General features: G+C 45.7%; 1 protein-coding gene across 1 annotated transcript in view; it reads right to left on the bottom strand.

Annotated features, from left to right (window-relative positions):
- The window catches only part of dctd (dCMP deaminase), a 27958-nt gene extending 15287 nt beyond the window's left edge, over nucleotides 1–12671 (bottom strand). Inside the window, exons 1-3 of the mRNA XM_036517254.1 lie at nucleotides 12464–12671; nucleotides 8022–8133; nucleotides 4609–4744 (exon numbers count right to left, since the gene is read on the bottom strand). Of these exons, the coding sequence (XP_036373147.1) occupies nucleotides 4609–4744; nucleotides 8022–8133; nucleotides 12464–12504 (289 nt within the window). The 5' untranslated portion in view covers nucleotides 12505–12671. The remainder of the gene's footprint in view (nucleotides 1–4608; nucleotides 4745–8021; nucleotides 8134–12463) is intronic.
- Nucleotides 12672–17519: the final 4848 nt, after the last annotated feature.

Here is a 17519-nt window from a genome sequence, read left to right as displayed (position 1 = left end):
GAACGCCTCCAGGGGACAGCTGGGACCCTCTCCATCCGTCCAGACCCGGTCCAAATTCTGCCGGGCCCGAGGGGCGCAGGTCGCACCTCTCGATACATTTCCTAAATCCATCTCTCTTAATCCGACATGACAGGCAGTGACAGCAGGAACAAAAAGGAAATATACAGGAGGAAATGGCTCACAAGATGGGTACAAACAAGGAGCTACAAAAGTACACCATGGGCTGCAAAGGATAAACACATGAAGCTCAAAAAGAATCGGGCAGGGTGGGGGACAAACTGAGCAATAAGGCACAAACAAGCTGTTCTTTGACTGTACTCATCAATAAAAACTGCTGTGGCTGATTCCAGTAATAGACATTTAATAATAGAAATAAGCACTGAGAGGAGAGTAAGGCTTATAAAACCTTAAAACTGGTGGATGTGATGCCTGTTATCAGCAGCTCATTGATCTGAGCCAAGAAATGTTTACTGTGGAGAGAAAAGACTTTTGATTTTTCCATCTGAGTGGGGGACTAAAAGCATATGAGGGCTACAGTCATCAAGAGTTCACAAAGCTTCACTCTACCATCATTAATACAAAGAACAGGGACAAGAACTGGATGTCATACGGAGAACACACGACCGGGTCACGCTGTGAGCCCGGTCCAGTTCCAACAGCAGGACTGCCAGAACCACCAGAACCGCCAGAACATGACCTCACCTTACACTTCAGACCAGCCTTTTACAGAAGGAAGGACTTGTGCTGTCAGACCCTTTGTCCAGTTACTTAAAAACAGGAGTGCTAAAACAGCGGCCTGGCTGTAATTAGCAGGACTGCAAGGATGACCTGTTATGGGGGAGTATTAATTATCTGAGTGAGACACCTGCATTCACTGAGATACAGACACAGAATGAAAAGCAGCTTACAGCTTCACACAAGCACATTTCAAGCTGTAACTGAATATTGTGAAGCAAGTATTTACGTTGCGTTGTGTTTCTCCTCAAGAGGATCTTTGCCTTACTGTTCAACCTTTCCAATTCAGATCACCTCGGGAAATGCAGCTCTACTATGATACAAATCAATGTTACTTCTTTAATCACTTGTATTACTGGATTAAAAAACAAAAAAACAAAAAACAGGCCCTTAATCCTACAGCTTCCCTGGGACATGCTAATGGGATTGTTACAAGTTGTGCAACAGACAAGGTATCACAAATGCCAGAAATACAAGGCTCCCGTTAATGTTTTTTTTCTCAAATTAAGAAAAGGAAGGCTCTGTGACTCACAGCCACAGTTGCTAACAACATGGGGAGAATTCAGCTTGTCTGAGGCTGGTTGTAATGCAACACGGGAAATATATTCCATCTGTGAAAACATTTTCTCACTTTAAAAAGGGTGAAAAAGAATGGACTGAAAGCCTCTGCCATTCTAATTTATTCTAAAAAAAAAAATCATTCTTTCCAAGTAATAAGGGTTGGAGATGGGCCAGTTAATTTACTCCTGACAGCTGGCTATGTGCAGTTTCTGTCTGTAAAGCGCTTTTTTTTTTTTTGCAAGCATACCCTTCTGAGGAGACATCTCTAAGCTCCTGGTAGCCCTCAAAACTGCTTTCAATTACTTTAAGAAGTCTACCGTTTTTTGTTTTTTTGAAAATTTCTGAAACCAGAAGGACAGCTCTTCAGAATAAGAGAGAGAAAAACACAGGGTTTTTTCCAGGGTGACCTTTTATTTTGACCTCCAGGTGATGAGTTTTCCCGCCACCTCACCCTGTCTAAGTGGCAGAACCTTCCGCATGTCTGTGTCCCTTCTGGGAATGCGGGAGAATGTGCTCACCTGTGCTCCATGATGCACGGATGTACAGCGCAAACGCACAGCCTTCCACCAGCATGACTCATGTCCGAGCGTACAGCGTTTCACTGCTGCAGGAGAGGATTAAAGAACAGCACTGCGGTACATGTACAGCAGCACCGTGTGGTTTGGAAAAAGCACTAATACATGTAAAAGCCTGTCTCAGGTGAAGCAGTGGTATATGAGAACGCCTGGTGTGTAGGCAGAGTAGTATATGTGCGCCATGATGCCTGTATGTATACATTGTTTGCATATGTATATGCATGCAGGCTCTGTGTCCGAGTGGAGCAGGAGTATATGCATGCAGGCTCTGTGTCCGAGTGGAGCAGGAGTATATGCATACAGGCTCTGTGTCCGAGTGGAGCAGGAGTATATGTATACACACCCTCTGGCTTGGCCAGGTGTGCTCCTCTAACTGGCCCAGACAGATGGGCTGCGAGGTGCTCTCTGCCCTCCTCTGATCCCCTCCCTCCTTCCCGCCGCCCCTCAGCGGGGCCCCTCTAATTAGAGCAGCCACAGGCAAGCTAGGGGCAAGAGGACAACAAGCATCGCCTGGCCTTTCCAAATGCCCCCCCAACTCCCCCCATCAACCCCCCCCACTACCATCCAGCTGAGCAACATGTACAGCTACCATCACAAAACAAAAAGGCCACGGTTTCCACAACAAACCCCTTCCACCCCCCCAAATACGCAACAAATAAAGCGTGTTTAAACGTGAGCTTTTTCAGCAAAAAAATTCACACCCTCTCTCAGACAGCGTTTGAGTTATAAAGCTCTGGCGGACTCTGACATTCTGCACACGGCTGGCTCCCCGCCAGCACCGGGGGGCTGGGGGGCTTGCTGACTCCGACAAATTGCGTGTCATTAACACTCCGACACAGAGGGAGCCATTACATTAACATTTTTTGGTGTTTAGACGCGTTACAGTAAAATAAATGATCATGCATTAGACATTAGGAGAACATGGGGCTAGGTGGTTCGGTTATTTGCCGAATGCAAATATCAGCGAAAACAGCACCGAATCGGTTCAGCTTCTTCCATTATTCAAAGAGAAGTTCCTTTTTCATGTTAACTATATTTAAAGAATATTTAATCCGCTCTGCTACTTTTCACATACATATTTTACATTATTAAACTCTTAAGGGAAAGGGGAAAAGATTTCAAGAGACTTGGTGCATTTTTTTTGCCTCCCCCCCTTTAACAATAATTTTCTAGGCATAAAATGGGAGAGGATTTACAGCTGAATTTTCCTTGCATAAGGGCCCGCATATGAGTAATGGCTTGGCGGAGCTGGTTTGAGAGTGGTTTCCATGGCAACTTCCTAACGTTTGATATTCGGGTGGGGGGGCAGTAGTGTTCGGCTCGCGGGCGAGACCCGTCCCCCTGGCTTCTGTACAGAGGGGTTAAACAGATCAGCCAAACAAATCCTCTTACAGCGCTCCCTCTCACATTCTCACAGCGGCCGAACTGAAGCGCCCTCCACCACTGGCACCTCGAGGCCGCTGACCGTGCCAGCTTCCACTGCCCTCTCCCCGCTTCAGCTCACTCCAACCCCAGCCCTGGCACAGCCTCACCTGGTTCAAACTCATTTCCCAGGGCTCACTTTCAAATGCTTGCCTGAACGAATTCATAACGAGCTGCAAATTAGACAACTGCTTTAAATGAGAAGGTAAACTCCCCATCATTATTCAGAGAACAGCCCCTGGCGCTCTTTAAATTCTTTGAGCACACAGACACATTACAGATATTCTATATGCTGATCAGATATTCAACTCCAGCGGTCCTTCTCCTTTGCCTAACTTTTATGAGTAGGAAGTTCTGGTTGAAACAAAAAGATTCCAGTTGGGTGTTGCTATGCTAACTATGGATGTTATGCCTCTTACCGCATTCCTCTGTGAATAGTCCTAATGAGCCAGGGAAATCAGACCACTTTCAACTTCAATAATGGCAGAGACAGAATTTAAAATGTTAAGTGCACACAGAGCTGAATATCTGGTCAGTAAACAGAATCTGTGGCCACATCACCAGGGAGCGCTCTGGACAAAGTTCAGTGCTGGCGGTAGCTTTAGGAAGCAGCTCCCCCTGCAGGTTAAAACAGGCTTTTCGGTTCCGAGCAAGCGGGGATTGAAACGAGGCATCGCTCCAGAACAGACAAAAGACCAATCACTCTGCTGGACGAGCAACCTCGCTTGAAGGGCCTCACTTGTTGACACTGACAGTGAAACATTGAAGAAAATGTTCTCTCCAAAGACATAACGGCCTTCCCCCCCCACCCCAAAACACACACACACACACACACACACACACACAACCAACCACACTACCACACAAAAATAACAGAGGCCATTTTTGGAGGCAATTTTTTTCAGAACAATTCCTGTCAGCTGTGACTCTCTTATAAAACCAGACCTGTAGAACAGAAACGTATGCCCCATTGTGTTGGCGAAGACCTGGTCACCTTCTCTGGCGCGCTGACTGTGGAAGAAGCTGTTCTGGCAATGGCACGCTCGCTTGCCTCAGAACAGACGGGAGAGGCCGAGCGTTTACTCTGGCTCTCAGAAGCATGAGGCTCTTGCACTTACACCTGAAGACTGCTGTATCCATAAACCCCTTTCTGCACCAACACCACCCCCCCGGCAGGCAGGGCGGGGAGGGGGCTGCACACTGGAACATCCACTGATTAGGCGGCCGTCGTCTTAAACGTCAGCTGGTACGGAAGGCGCCAGCAGCCGTGTGAGCATGGCTACAGGAAAAGCTTCACTGAGGGGGGGGAACTCACCGTAGGGGTATTTGGTGTCCAGCTTGTCGGACGCTGACCGTGACCAGGGGAGCAGGTCGTCATCACAGCCATTGGGCATCCCGTTGTAGCCGATGCCCACTATCTTGTTCTCCTGGTTGACGATGCAGGCCCCAACCTAAACAAAAGGGGACTTTACTTAACTGCCCAAATCATGTCAGTGAGAGGCCAGCGTCCCCCGCCCCTCAAGAGTACTTGCATGCCCCTACTGGAGTGCATCTTTTTCGCCTTTCTCTTTCACCTGTGTGACGTCATGCAAGCTCCTCAACACAGCTTAACATTTTGCAGGTAGCATTTTGATTTGTTTTTTGGTGTGTGAAGTAAAAGCATAAACCTCGTGTGAGCATATGGGGTCACAGCATGGCACAACAGCACTTCAGTAAGGAAGCAGCAATAGTAACGACAAGATTGGAGGTCTGAATCTGGGGCAGATAGGACTGGTGCTATAGGCTTGTATAGGAACTACGTCAAAGTGGACAGCATACCACAATGTTAGAACGTACATTTGATAGAGGAATTGTTAATTCCAGATTCTATTCTTGACACTAAACATCTTGTCATTAAAATTATAATGGCAACGTTCAGGTCTTATATATACCGACTCATTAATACACTGAAAAACACAATGTTCCCCATGCTGTCTGTTTGATGTTGGTGTTGAGATTCCCTTTTAAACTCATCAAAGCCAAGGCACGCAACATCCATACATAAAACCTAACCTTTACTCCTGCTGAATAATGAATGACATGATAATCAACCTAAAGATTTATATTCGTTTTCATATAAAGTGTGACATTAGAGGAAGAATTCTCCTGTGGCGTATTGCTTCCGTGTACACTTACATGGCAAAGCAATTTACACAACAAAGCCGACCTCATGCTGGTTCTTTTCTATGGAAACGTGTACAGTCAACGGTGGAAAGGCATGACCAATGCATAGACCAGCCTGTCATGGGAAGTGTGATCAATCCAAGTATACATCCAACACACATACAAAACACATCCTTGGAGCCAAACTCACCTTTACATCCTGTTACACAAAAACCATATACTTGGCAAACATACACTAAACCTTTACCTCCACAAAGCATCAGAAGTATTTAGCTCAGAAATATGTGCTGTTATCTACGATCACTGCCTGTTAAAGCACTCAGGTCTCCATCTTCACACATGTGCCTCCTTTGATTCCACTCTCACATGACACGGGCATTCCTGATTGGAGTGGACGAGTTAACGGACTTTGATCCACGCCGTTAATGCGAGACGTGACTTAATCACACTGGAAAATAATGCCGTGGAGGCGCCGCATACAGCGCCGCAATTTCACCTACTAACGCCGAGCGGGGGGAAAAAAATGGAGGCGCTGCCAGTCAAGGTCAGGCGAAGTTGCTTCCCCTCCTCCTACATCAGAACAGTGCAGAATTAACAGGGGGCTTTAATGCTCAGATCCAAGGGGAAATCTATACAAAAGATTTCAAAGCAAAGTTGGGCATAAAGTTGTAGTCGATACAGCTTCTTTTTTTTTTATTCCAACAAAACTACAGATACGGGGGGTAAAAAGAAAAAAAAAAAAAAACCACATAGTACGCGTTATCCTTGGTGAATGATAATTTGGATCTCTTTCATGTTTGGGTAAATTGCTTGAGGAAGGTGGGCAGACACTGCGTTTTGCAGCGCGGCTGCAGCGAAGGGCGACCCGGAGCCTCGGCCCTCCGACTGCGCCGTATAAACAACCGGGCTTGTGAAACAGACACCGCGCTTCCTTTCTTCACAAGAAAGAGAGCGGAGTCTTTTCATCATCGCCGCTTCCATCAATCGCTTCTGGAGAAAAGTTTCTCCGCTCCCCCGCCCCACTCTGCCGAGACCCAAACAATGCGTAGATCCGGGCCGCGCTGTGAGAAAGAAAAAAAAAAAACAGAAAGTGCCCGTAACAGCTGAAAATTTCTGCCCTCCTCAAAGAAATCCCCCTAACTCTCCCGTATCAGGTGCGGCGAAGCTGGGCGCCTGAGAAACGGCATGCTGGGAAAAGGGGGCTGGATTAGTGGAGTGCCGGACACCCCGCTGCGCCCCTCTGGCTCAGCCTGTACCCCCTTTCCCTGGATTTGGGCTTATCGTAGAGAAGCAGCTCCAGCTCTCCTGACCTTATTCACCCCATCCCCCGACACACAGGCAGGTAACCCGCGCACTTACACACACACACACACACGCATGCACACACACACTCTCACTTGCTCGCTCATACCCACACACCTGCACACACTACAGAAGACATTCACTCTAATGCCCACACACACACACCTGCACATATACCAAAAGACATTCACTCTGATTCCCCCCCCAACAAAAACACCTTCGAATGGATGTGAGGTTGCAGGGCAAGGGACAGGACAGGTCAACGCAAAACTCAGAGGGACATGACGAAAACAGAATTGTTTATTTTGGTTATCATGTGGGATAACATCAGCTAGGTATACACACGTATTCAGGCTTATGCATTCATGGAAAAAGAAGCATCCATTTGAAACGACAAAAAAAAATTTCCAGACAAATTTCTGACTACTGAGTCTGCAAGACAGGCAGGTGACATCCACGGTGTCTGAAATACAACTCATACACTGACATGGGCTTTATACAACTTCACCTTGGTGACCATCGTGACTTCTCACCATCAGCAAACCTGGGAGGCCAAACATTTCTGTTGCTTATGTTTGATCATTAGCTCTATCTGGGGCATCCAACCCACAACGCCTGATGGCTCCGCTGCTTTTTATAGTTTCTCTAAATATTATTTTGACTGAAATTATTTGGACAGAAATTCACCGTGGGATGAATTCACTCACTGTGGGATGCTTGCATAAACTGCCTGATGTCTAGCCATCTAAGCCAATAGTTGCAAACTTCATTATTAACAAGCCACGCATACATATATATCCCCAGAATTTCTGGGAATGGAGGAGAGACTGCCTTTGCATTAGGTGTAGCGGCGCGATAAACATTTGTGCATGCGCCCCCTAGTGTTCCAGGCCTTAAATCAGTTGCTGGTTGACAGGTGACCCTGAGACCATTCTGTAGACTGGGTGCACCCATCTTTAGAATCAGCAGAGACAGTCTGAAAAAGAGGAGGCGCTGTAGCGAGGGGTGAACGCATCGGGAGGCCCCAGGGGTACCCCACACTCTCCCACTAACACCCTCCGCTGATTCGCAGAGAAACAGCCACCGGCCCCTCCTTCCACTGCTGCCTGCTCCCTAAAAAAGGGGTCTGACAGGCTGGTGTCAGCCCTGTTAATATTTAACAGCGGGGAGCATGTTCAAAACAGACCCAGCAGGGGGCAGCGCCCACGGCAGTGTGTGTGTGTGTGTGTGTGTGTGTGTGTTTGGGGAGGGAGGGGCAGATACCTGTGAGCTTGGATCCTTGCTCCTCTGCGCTGACAGGAAGGCAACCGCCATGAAATATTCAGGCCACTCCAGGTAGTCCTGCCTCTTCTTGCAGGGAGCTCTGGCCTCGGCCCTGGGGAGAAACACGGTCAGGAGCAACGCTTCACTTCAGGGCTCGATCTGTCTCCGCAGCAGCCAGAACCACAGCCAGGGCTTCAGAAACCCCCGAACACTGCCTGTGGCAAAGCGCAGACCGCCAGGGCGGGAGGCTGAAGGATCACACCAGCCACCTACTCTCTCCATCATTACAAAGATCATTCACAAGCACGTAATTAGGACGCTATGTAGTCGGCTGATAAGGGTCTCGCATTGGAATGAGTGGACAGAAAGATGCGCCTATCCGTGTGCGACAGTCTTAAACTGAGGGGCACTTGAAAAACCTCGCTAATTTGACTGTTTGATTCTAAAAAGCAATTCTTTGATATTACATTTACTTGTATCCATTTGGCAGACACTTACAATCGAGGCAGAGTACAACACAAGCAAACAACCACATAAGGCTTCTTATGTGACCTGTGACCTTTGGTCTTGTTCTGCCAGTGTTTTTTATTATTATTATTATTATTATTATTGCAGCTAGTTTCATTTGGAGCTACAAATTAAAATTGCAACGGAGAAGTAATCACACCTGAACGGCACCAGAGAGGGTGGTCTCATGCTGTTTGGTACTGAACTCGTTCCATTCTGTTGTTTTAGTAAAACAGAGATCTATGCAGTGTGAAATCAAACACATTCAGGTCCAGCTGGAAATGAACCACCCTAAAAAGGCACCAAACTGTTATGTTTTTGCCTTTTTGCGTCAGCTGTCTGCATGGTGCATCATTTCCAAAAGGACAGTTAAATGCAACACTTACCACAATGTTCTGTTTCTACTACATAAGTGCTGAATGCACCAAGCACAGAGTGAAAGCAAGAGAAGAGAGAGCAAGACGTCCATTCTGAATCGTGCCAATTTAATCTCCTGAAAACTTCCACTTCAGGTAAACAGCAGGCGAGCCCAGCTCTGCCCAAAGATGCAATGTGAAACCAACACAATTTTGCTCCTTGTGGCAGCAAGGGGACCAAATCAAAGCAACCAGAGTTTGCTAGCAAACGCATTCATCCCTTTTCCGGGTCTGAATGAATGTCAACATTAATTTGGCAGTGTTTTTCTGAAAGTGCACTGGGTTTGAAATGCCTGCAAGCGAAATTGGTTGAAAGTGCTCCAAGTTACAGAAATAAGTTAAATTATTCTAAGCCACGACATCGTCCATGTTTGGCAAGTGCTCCACCAAGACCAAAGTTTGAGAATCAACAATGTAGATCAAGCTAGTCTTTTGGTAACTATAGCAACAACATATGAAACTGCCCCCCCCCCCCACCCAATTTGCATAAATCTGTAGCGCTTTAGGCAGCTCACAGATATCATTAATGTGACAATGACATGTCTCAGTGAGACACAAATTTCGTGTCATCCTTTGAGGTTTCCTGCCATGCGAGGTCAGTCTAGTACATGCAATTAAAAGACAGCCACCTGTCATTACACAAACTCTAAGGAGTGGAGACCTACAGGACATCAAGCTTTGTAGCTCCACCCAAAGAAAAAAAAGCATCCCAGCGCTCACAACTCTTTCATCTTCAAAACTGCATTCACTCAACCAAAGGGAGATATCACAGGAAAGCGACCGTCGAGATTCTTTGAGTTTCTGCATACGTTTCACTCCGGAGGACGGCGGGGGTTGATCTTGGATCCAGCTAACGGTGCATGTTTAAAAAGCATGCAGCAAAAACCCCTGCGAATAAGACAACAAACATTTAAGTGAGGCGGCGTTTGAAGGCGATTCGGTGGTGCGTTAAAAGGCCTACGACAAACGCGTTTTGCTAAGCCTTCTGCATTTGCAGCTCCTTCGGCCGAGTCAGCCAGCGTTGTCAGCCGTGCGAGCTCACCTCTGGCCCGCTTCGAGGGGACCAGGTCTTTTGCATAGCCGGCCGATTGCCTCGTCAGAGGCCGTGGGCCGTGAAGTTGCAAATTTGATGGTTTGGCGGTTCCGTCCACCGCGCTAGCGGCTGCTCGGATGCGAAACCCTGCGTCGGAAACCCTGAACTCCAGCTGCATGCCCACACACAGCTAAAATCCACCACGGAGCTTTCAAATAATAAATGAACTCAAACTCAAACCTCAAACTACCAGACAAAGCTAACATGCATTTAAACCAACCTATAATTTAAGATGGTATAACTTTTGAAAACAAATCCCTGCACCTGAAGGCAGCTGTGAGCAGTAAGGATCACAGCAAGCACACACAACAACCAGCACTCAACAGTGTCTAACCCCAGCCTGTATATTCATTCTTGCTACTGTGTTGTGACTCATTTATAAGTGGTGTTGATAACATTTTCAGCATCGATTTTAATCTAATTAGGCCATAGTAAATATCCTCTTTCTGCAACACAAGGCTTGTGTAATTAAAGAGATCACTCATTCACACTCATTGACAAATACTCTGCGACAGTAATAAGGGGCTGTGATATTTTTGCTGTCTGGCTGTACCTATGCCTTGGCCTTACAGCTATGGTTACAATTTGTATGATACAGATTTGACCTTATAAGCTGCTCTCGATAAGAGCTTCAACCCGGCAAAACAATAAGAGTTTGAGTCCCAATTTTCAGAGAGAGATGGGCCCCTAACCTGCATGGCTGGTCTCGAGGAGTGCCAAGAGGGGTGAGCCTGGTGAGGCTGGCCTCCCACCCACCACCCCCACAACTGCAGCGAGGGGGGTCACCAGGAGCGGGCACGGGTCACCCTCTCAGAGCCTCTCAGCACTGCAGCAAGAGCCCCTCCAGGGGCATGATGGGAAGACTCAGGATGCGGAGAGGCAGAGTGAAGTGCCCCTCTTGTTTGACACAAGGTACGAGAAGATGCTCTCACCGAGACTGGTGCCTCCTCGTTCCCCTGCCCCCCTGACAGATCCCTGCTCCGTACAGGCACGGCAGAACACTCACAGAGAATTTAGCCAAAAACGGTTAACCGCGCTGTTAAGCACCCATTGAGAAGGGGAACTAATAACCAGCCCCTATCGTCTATCAAAGACATTAGACCGGATGCACAGAGCTGAATAAGGGATCCATTTTTAGCGTTCCCAAATAAATCCCCTTTCTTCTCACAGCGCTGGCTCTGCTCAGAAGGCCTGTCATCTGGCGTTGTGCTAAAAAATGAAAAATGAAAAATTTGGAAGACGGTGAGGGGGTTTGAATGGAAATAACATCCAAGTGGTGGTGGAGACTCTCCTCCGAGGGACTGCCACAGCGGTCTTTGAAAAGGAGGCTTTCAGAAACATTCTCCCCCTCTGACAGCCTCTCCCCTCACACCCGGCGCGAGGAGCACGCCGCCGCCTCCAGCTACTCGTCCTGCTTTCATTCCCAATCAGAGCGAGAGCACTGCTCCACACCGCTCGCTCACACCCGCTCACACCACGCACGCACGCACACACACCCATACAGGTCAGCAGCCGTGTTTGGACAGGGAGTTTCCGTGCAAGCCTTTTAGTTTTAAAGATACCTGCCAAGGATACAGCTAAGGTAGTTAGGGAAAATATGAGAGGTAGATAAGGGGTGTGCTTTAGCTTCGAATACAATGATAGGTTTGAATGGTCTGCATGCTTAGCAACAATAGAATGTCATATAGAATATTTAGTGTAAATCTGGACATAAATAGGTCCCATTTTTAAAATTAAGAGAGGAGTTCAGCTAAACTGCAACAGCATCACATCTGCTTAGGACCACGGATAAACTACAGGTTGCCGGTTCGACTCCCACCCTCACTTTGCCTTTGCCACAGCAGAACACTCGGAATTTATCTAAAGCTAAAGTTCTAGAGTACAACCAGCCACTGATCTTGTACCGTAGGTAGACGTTAGCCTGTATTTGTGATCTAATGTAATGGCAAGAGAACTGATAATTGCCTGTAGAGACTACTGAGTGAGGAAATTACGATTCGCACAGTTCACATGATAAAATGATAAGCGGATCTGAGTAGATGTGACGTATATATAAACACGCCTCTAACCACGACTTCCTGGCTGTATTAGCAAACGCCTAGTTTTCACCATGCAGTAATTCAGCTACCACCGGCCGAAGAACACGTGGAACGGTTAGCTAACTAGCACTAGCGATCGCAGAGCTGGTTTGCTGGCTACCAAACAAGTTCAAAAGTTTTTAAGATCAAACTTCGTACGTACTTCTGCTAATTGTACTTCCAACTGTACGCTACCAGGATAACCTAACTTGAAGACAAATGTGTACCCAGCCCAGCTAGCTAGTCTGTAAACATGTCACTCGATAAAATCCATTAAGCTAACTATTGATATTGTTCATCTCTCACAAGTGCATGCCTTTAAACTTTAATCTTAAGGTTAATATTTACCCGTTGTGTAGAACTGTTTCTGTGTTGGCTTCTGTGTTCATCTCGTAGTTTTGTTTTTGTTTTTTGTTTTTTAGCTTTTGTTGCTGGTTTTTCTAGCAATCGTACAATAAGCAAACAGGCGCTGACCGCGTCCAGCCTGTGCAATGGTCGCACTTCATTCTCCCGCGCCCGCAGCTCTTGCCGGGAAAGAGAGGCGTGTTTGCGGAAGTGCTTTGGCTCACGTTGTCGTCACTTTGCGAAGTGGTCCCACAATTCAGAATCCTGATAAATATTAAATTAAGATAAACACAGAATGTTTCATGTATGTGCATGTCATTCTTTCAGAACCACACGTGCACATAGCTACGTGAACTCCGCGTGACTACTTCCGCAATCACAGCAGTAAGTGATTTGTATGATTGTGACGGCCAATATATATTACGGGTCATTTTAAAATTTAGGTGAACTTTGTGTACATTTAGGCATTTTGTGAGAATTCAAATCTTCAAGAACTTAATTACCTTATTATTTATTATTAATTACCTATGTGAAGTTATCAGGCGAAGAAACTGGCATGTAAATGACATGCAATGCTCTCCGTGGTCACTACGCGGCAGTGACGCGGTTTGAATAACACTGAGTCGTGCGCACATTCGCTCAACTTCACAACCGACGTTACCGTTCGAATGTCCAACTTCCAACACTTGCCACAGGTTACCAGAAGAGGCAACAGGAGATAGTAGTTGTAAATGGTAGCTGTATTTCAGTATTTACAGTGTGGGCCATAGATTTAAAAGTAAATAAATGCGCAAGAGACCCGGGATTATATTTTTACATCGTACTACCAATACATTGTTGGTGAAGGTAATGGCCTAAATTGAAAGACGGATACAGAGAGAGAGTGTAACCTCAGCATCCCTCTCTTTCCGAGGCATACACGGCGCTGTTTCATGCAGGCTGTTTAAAAACTGCCGTTGTAGGTCCAACTCCCGGTGGGATTATGGGCACAGAATGTTCCTGCATGTTTTGCAGTTACCACTCTGTTGAACTTGTTTGCTTACAGGGAGAAAAGCAAGACAAATAGCATTTATAATGAGCGTCACAACCGCCCGCATTGGTTTAGAACATTATCTTTTCCACACCTGGGGTCTGCATCTGGAGAAACTAACGTTAAAGGTACTCTACAGTAGCCTACACGCAGGCTATACACACAGTCCTCTGAAGAAGTAGTGATGAACTCCGTGACACGTGTTCGTTCTGTAACGATCCCCACCGATATATTTTTGGGCCGGCCATTTGTTTCGTGTGACTCCGTGCGGTTCCGATAAGCCCTCGTTTATCACAGTGCTGTCACCGCATATGCACTCAAAGCGGTTGTACACAGACACCTCTTTAAAATACGGTAGAATATGCAGGGATCAAACATATCGCCTTCCCTTATCGCATCAATTCCCCCTTTACAGTGATAAATGCTATGACCGCCGTCGAAGGTTCAAGATTCACAACTGCTGTCATGCACCGCAGATCACAGACCGCCCCGCTGTGCAGCGGTGAGGTAACTTTTTATTTCACCCATCCCAGAGGCATACTTACACGACTTTTGGGTGCTCATAACTTATATGTTACTGCTCCGGTAGAGTGCTCATCGCCTGTTTGCTCCACAGCACCTGTCTTGTCCGCTGAACTGGTAGTTTTTATCACATGAGGGTACATACAGAACCACACATATTACACGAAAGGCCTCAAGAAACTAGGCGCATCATTACTCAAATAGGAGCCTTGGTCCGTCTCTACAGAAGAGTTTAAACCGCTTCTCGCAAACCTGAAGACAAGCACGCACAGATAAACAGACTGACAATATTTCCCGGCTGTGTTTAGGGTTCCCTAGTTAATTTTTTGAACATTTGGAATTTATGTTCAGATGTTTAATGAGCGTTCCTGTTTCTCCACCTATATGACTGGAACACACGTGAAACGTGTATTCATTATTACATTATTGGCATTTAGCAGATGCTCTCATGCAGAGCAACTTACATAGGTTACATTTTTAATATGTTACCCATTTATACAGCTGGATATTTAGTGGGGAAATTGTGGGTTAAGTACCTTTCCCAAGGGTACAGCAGCAGTGTCCCAGTGGAATCCCAGGGAATCGAACTGACAACCTTTCGGTTACAAGTTGTGCTCCTTACCACTGTCACTTTCGCAGGTTTAAAGTAGTTTTTACTGGTGACTTTGCTATGTTTCTTGTTGTGTCAGCTACTACAGGCAGCACAGTGGTGTGTCGTGCAATCCCCCCCCCTACACACACACACACACACACGCATACACATAAATGGCCATTTTGTTCCTGAGTTGTCATTTATCATTGAAATCCCTGTAGGCTTACAGTTGTGTGCTTATTCATGTTTTTATCAGGTTGGTTTCAACTTATTGAACTCTTTTCTGCTCTGTACTGTTATTACATTTAGAGAACTCAATCAGTTCTTCCTCTAAAAAAAAAAAATCTTGTTTCCAAGCTCCGATCAGTTCACAGTTTTTCGTTTCCTGAAATGGTTGATGATTTCATTGCCCGCATCAGATGAAAAAGCAGTTGATGAAAAACACGACACTTTGGTCCAAGGTTCTTTGGAATTTTAATTTTCAAATGTCTTTGGGGAGCAAGTTATTTGCTTTGAGGATAAAATACCAGGAAAAAGAGACTGGTTGGGCAGCCTTTCTCAAAGCTCCACTTATCATTAGTGAAATTTTAGCACTGGCCCAATAGAGGGAGATGGAAGCAGGGTGTGTTGCCGCAGTGACTACCAATCACAAGACTGCAGTCACTGAGTCACATGATCAACCTCAAGATGAGCACAGGACAGTCTTCATGTATTACCTCATGATATAAAAATGCAAATGTGTTTATGGCAAAACTCTGTTTAAAGCCGACATTAATCCAAGCATTGACCAACATATGGTTCACATAAATTATAAGTTGTTTGGAGCATAACAGTGAGTGCATGGGTTTTCTTCTCAGTTTTGGTATCTAGCAATTGAGCCCAGTGCCTTAAAAAAAAAAAACCATGGTATTCTGTTTACTTACATTTTTAAATTGTCTGATGATGATGTCATGATCATTTCATAGCAGTGACTCATTGTGTTCCTATTCCTCTGAAATGAGATTGCATCAGTGCACTGGGGTAGCCAGTCCCTTAAAAAAATTTCAGAGGCGAAATATAAGTGAAACTCTTGTTTTGAAATTCTAATTTATTCATCAACTGTAAACAAAGAGACCTTAGAAACCTTTTTTTCTGACTTGCAGACGTTGTTCATCATCTCTCTTTGAACCAGAACTGTATTAAATTCATTGCATGAGAAGGGTGAAGCCATTTTAGGATGTGCAATATTACTTTAGATTATTGCCACTGATAGTAATAATTGGAAGAATACATTCACAGAATGCATTTTAAGGAGGTATGCCTTCTTACTTTGCAGAGTGGGACATCATGCATTTTCCAGTTGCTTTAACTTGATCCATAAAGACATCTGCATGTATGTATGTATCATTATTATTATTAAGACACGATTGACCACATGATTGAAAGTCATGCTGACATCTACTACTACTGCTACTACTAATAAACTCCATTAGCTACTAAACTGTGAACAAATCTGTGGTGCTGGTGTTGGAGTTTTTCCCTTTGTCCTTGGCTCTCAGCTCCATCACGCATCTTCATCCTCTTGCTGATGCGACAGAAAAGGAGGTGTTGTCTCCTCCTTCTCCTGCCTGTCTGACCTCCTCTCCCCTGTCTCTGAGTCTCCCCAGGGGAGTAGCCAAAGTTATTCACGGTCGAAGAGGTGACCGAAAGATTTGAGCGAGGTAGCATGCCAACAGGAATGATTCTGATCACTAAAGACTTTTCTTACTGAGAAAAGTTATGCTGTCACCTTGTACTATTTTCTAGGCTCCTAACAAATTAATTCCAAGCTTTTAAACCAAAACACACAACCTGTGGCTGGGACCTGCCTAGATTTCTCCTTTTTTTCTGTCAGTGCAATTTTGAAATAAACCTTCCCTTTCACCCTTAACCTTAAGTGCAAATGAGGCTTGCCTGGCGTTCTGCCTCTTCGCCTCCTCTCTGATCCCACGCCCCTCTTATCTCTTTCTCTGGTTAAATGTGGTGAGCTCATTATGAAGGCTCTTCCAGCTGCTCCGGACTCCTCCTTCAGCTGCTCTCTCGACCTCGGCCACATCACCTCTCGCGCTCTTTTAACGAGTTGTTGCATAGATGTGCGCGGGTCCAAAGCTATGTAGGAGCAGAAACAGCGCCAGCCCAAGCCCAGTGTCTGCACTTACTTTTCATTCATATTTAATTAATTACTTTTTTGTTACTTTTGTTGGTAGTTGGGGAACAGAGGTTTTGGTGCTGTCTGTGTTTCTGTGCCACCAACAGCTTTTCTGTTTTAGATCGTGTCCCTTCAAGAATGTTCATAGCAAGGCAGCAAACCAGAACACTTACAGTTTCAGTAATGACAGAGATGAAGCTTTGAACGTGAAGCACATGGAGCTGGATATCTGGATCCGTGTATAGAATTTCTGTGGTTATACACTCTGTATTTCATTGTTTTTCAGGGCTCTGTGGCTTGGGTCAGAGAACATTTCCTTCTCTGCTCAATCAGGGGCCTACCTACTGCCCTCGACCAATGCTGCTCTTCATATGTGCAGTCAATGACAAATCGGAGGTCAGTTTTGGTCATCCTGAGCCAGTCAAAGGCAGCAGTAGCAATCGTGTCAAATGAAGACCTCTCTACCTGTGGGCTACAAGGGAGAAAAGGGACAAGTATACCCATGTAGGAAAATAATACCATGCCCTCCATATTTATTCATACCCTGTCTAAACAGTAACAAAAACATACTTTTATGACCAGCCTTCCCAATCTCAAACTAAAACGATGAAAATGGCTGTGAAAGGAATAGCTCCTGTAACCTAATTGTGTGTTGTGTATGAGAGTCTGAAAAGCCAAACAAACACAAAAAGTGGAGCAAGGCAGGTGTCCCAATCCAAGATAACAAAGGGAAACCTACTTACCCTGG

Source organism: Megalops cyprinoides, chromosome 22 (assembly GCF_013368585.1).
Source record: "Megalops cyprinoides isolate fMegCyp1 chromosome 22, fMegCyp1.pri, whole genome shotgun sequence".
Lineage (NCBI taxonomy): Eukaryota > Metazoa > Chordata > Actinopteri > Elopiformes > Megalopidae > Megalops > Megalops cyprinoides.
The sequence above is the reverse complement of the archived record's forward strand: the minus strand, read 5'-3'. Positions and strand labels throughout refer to the sequence as shown.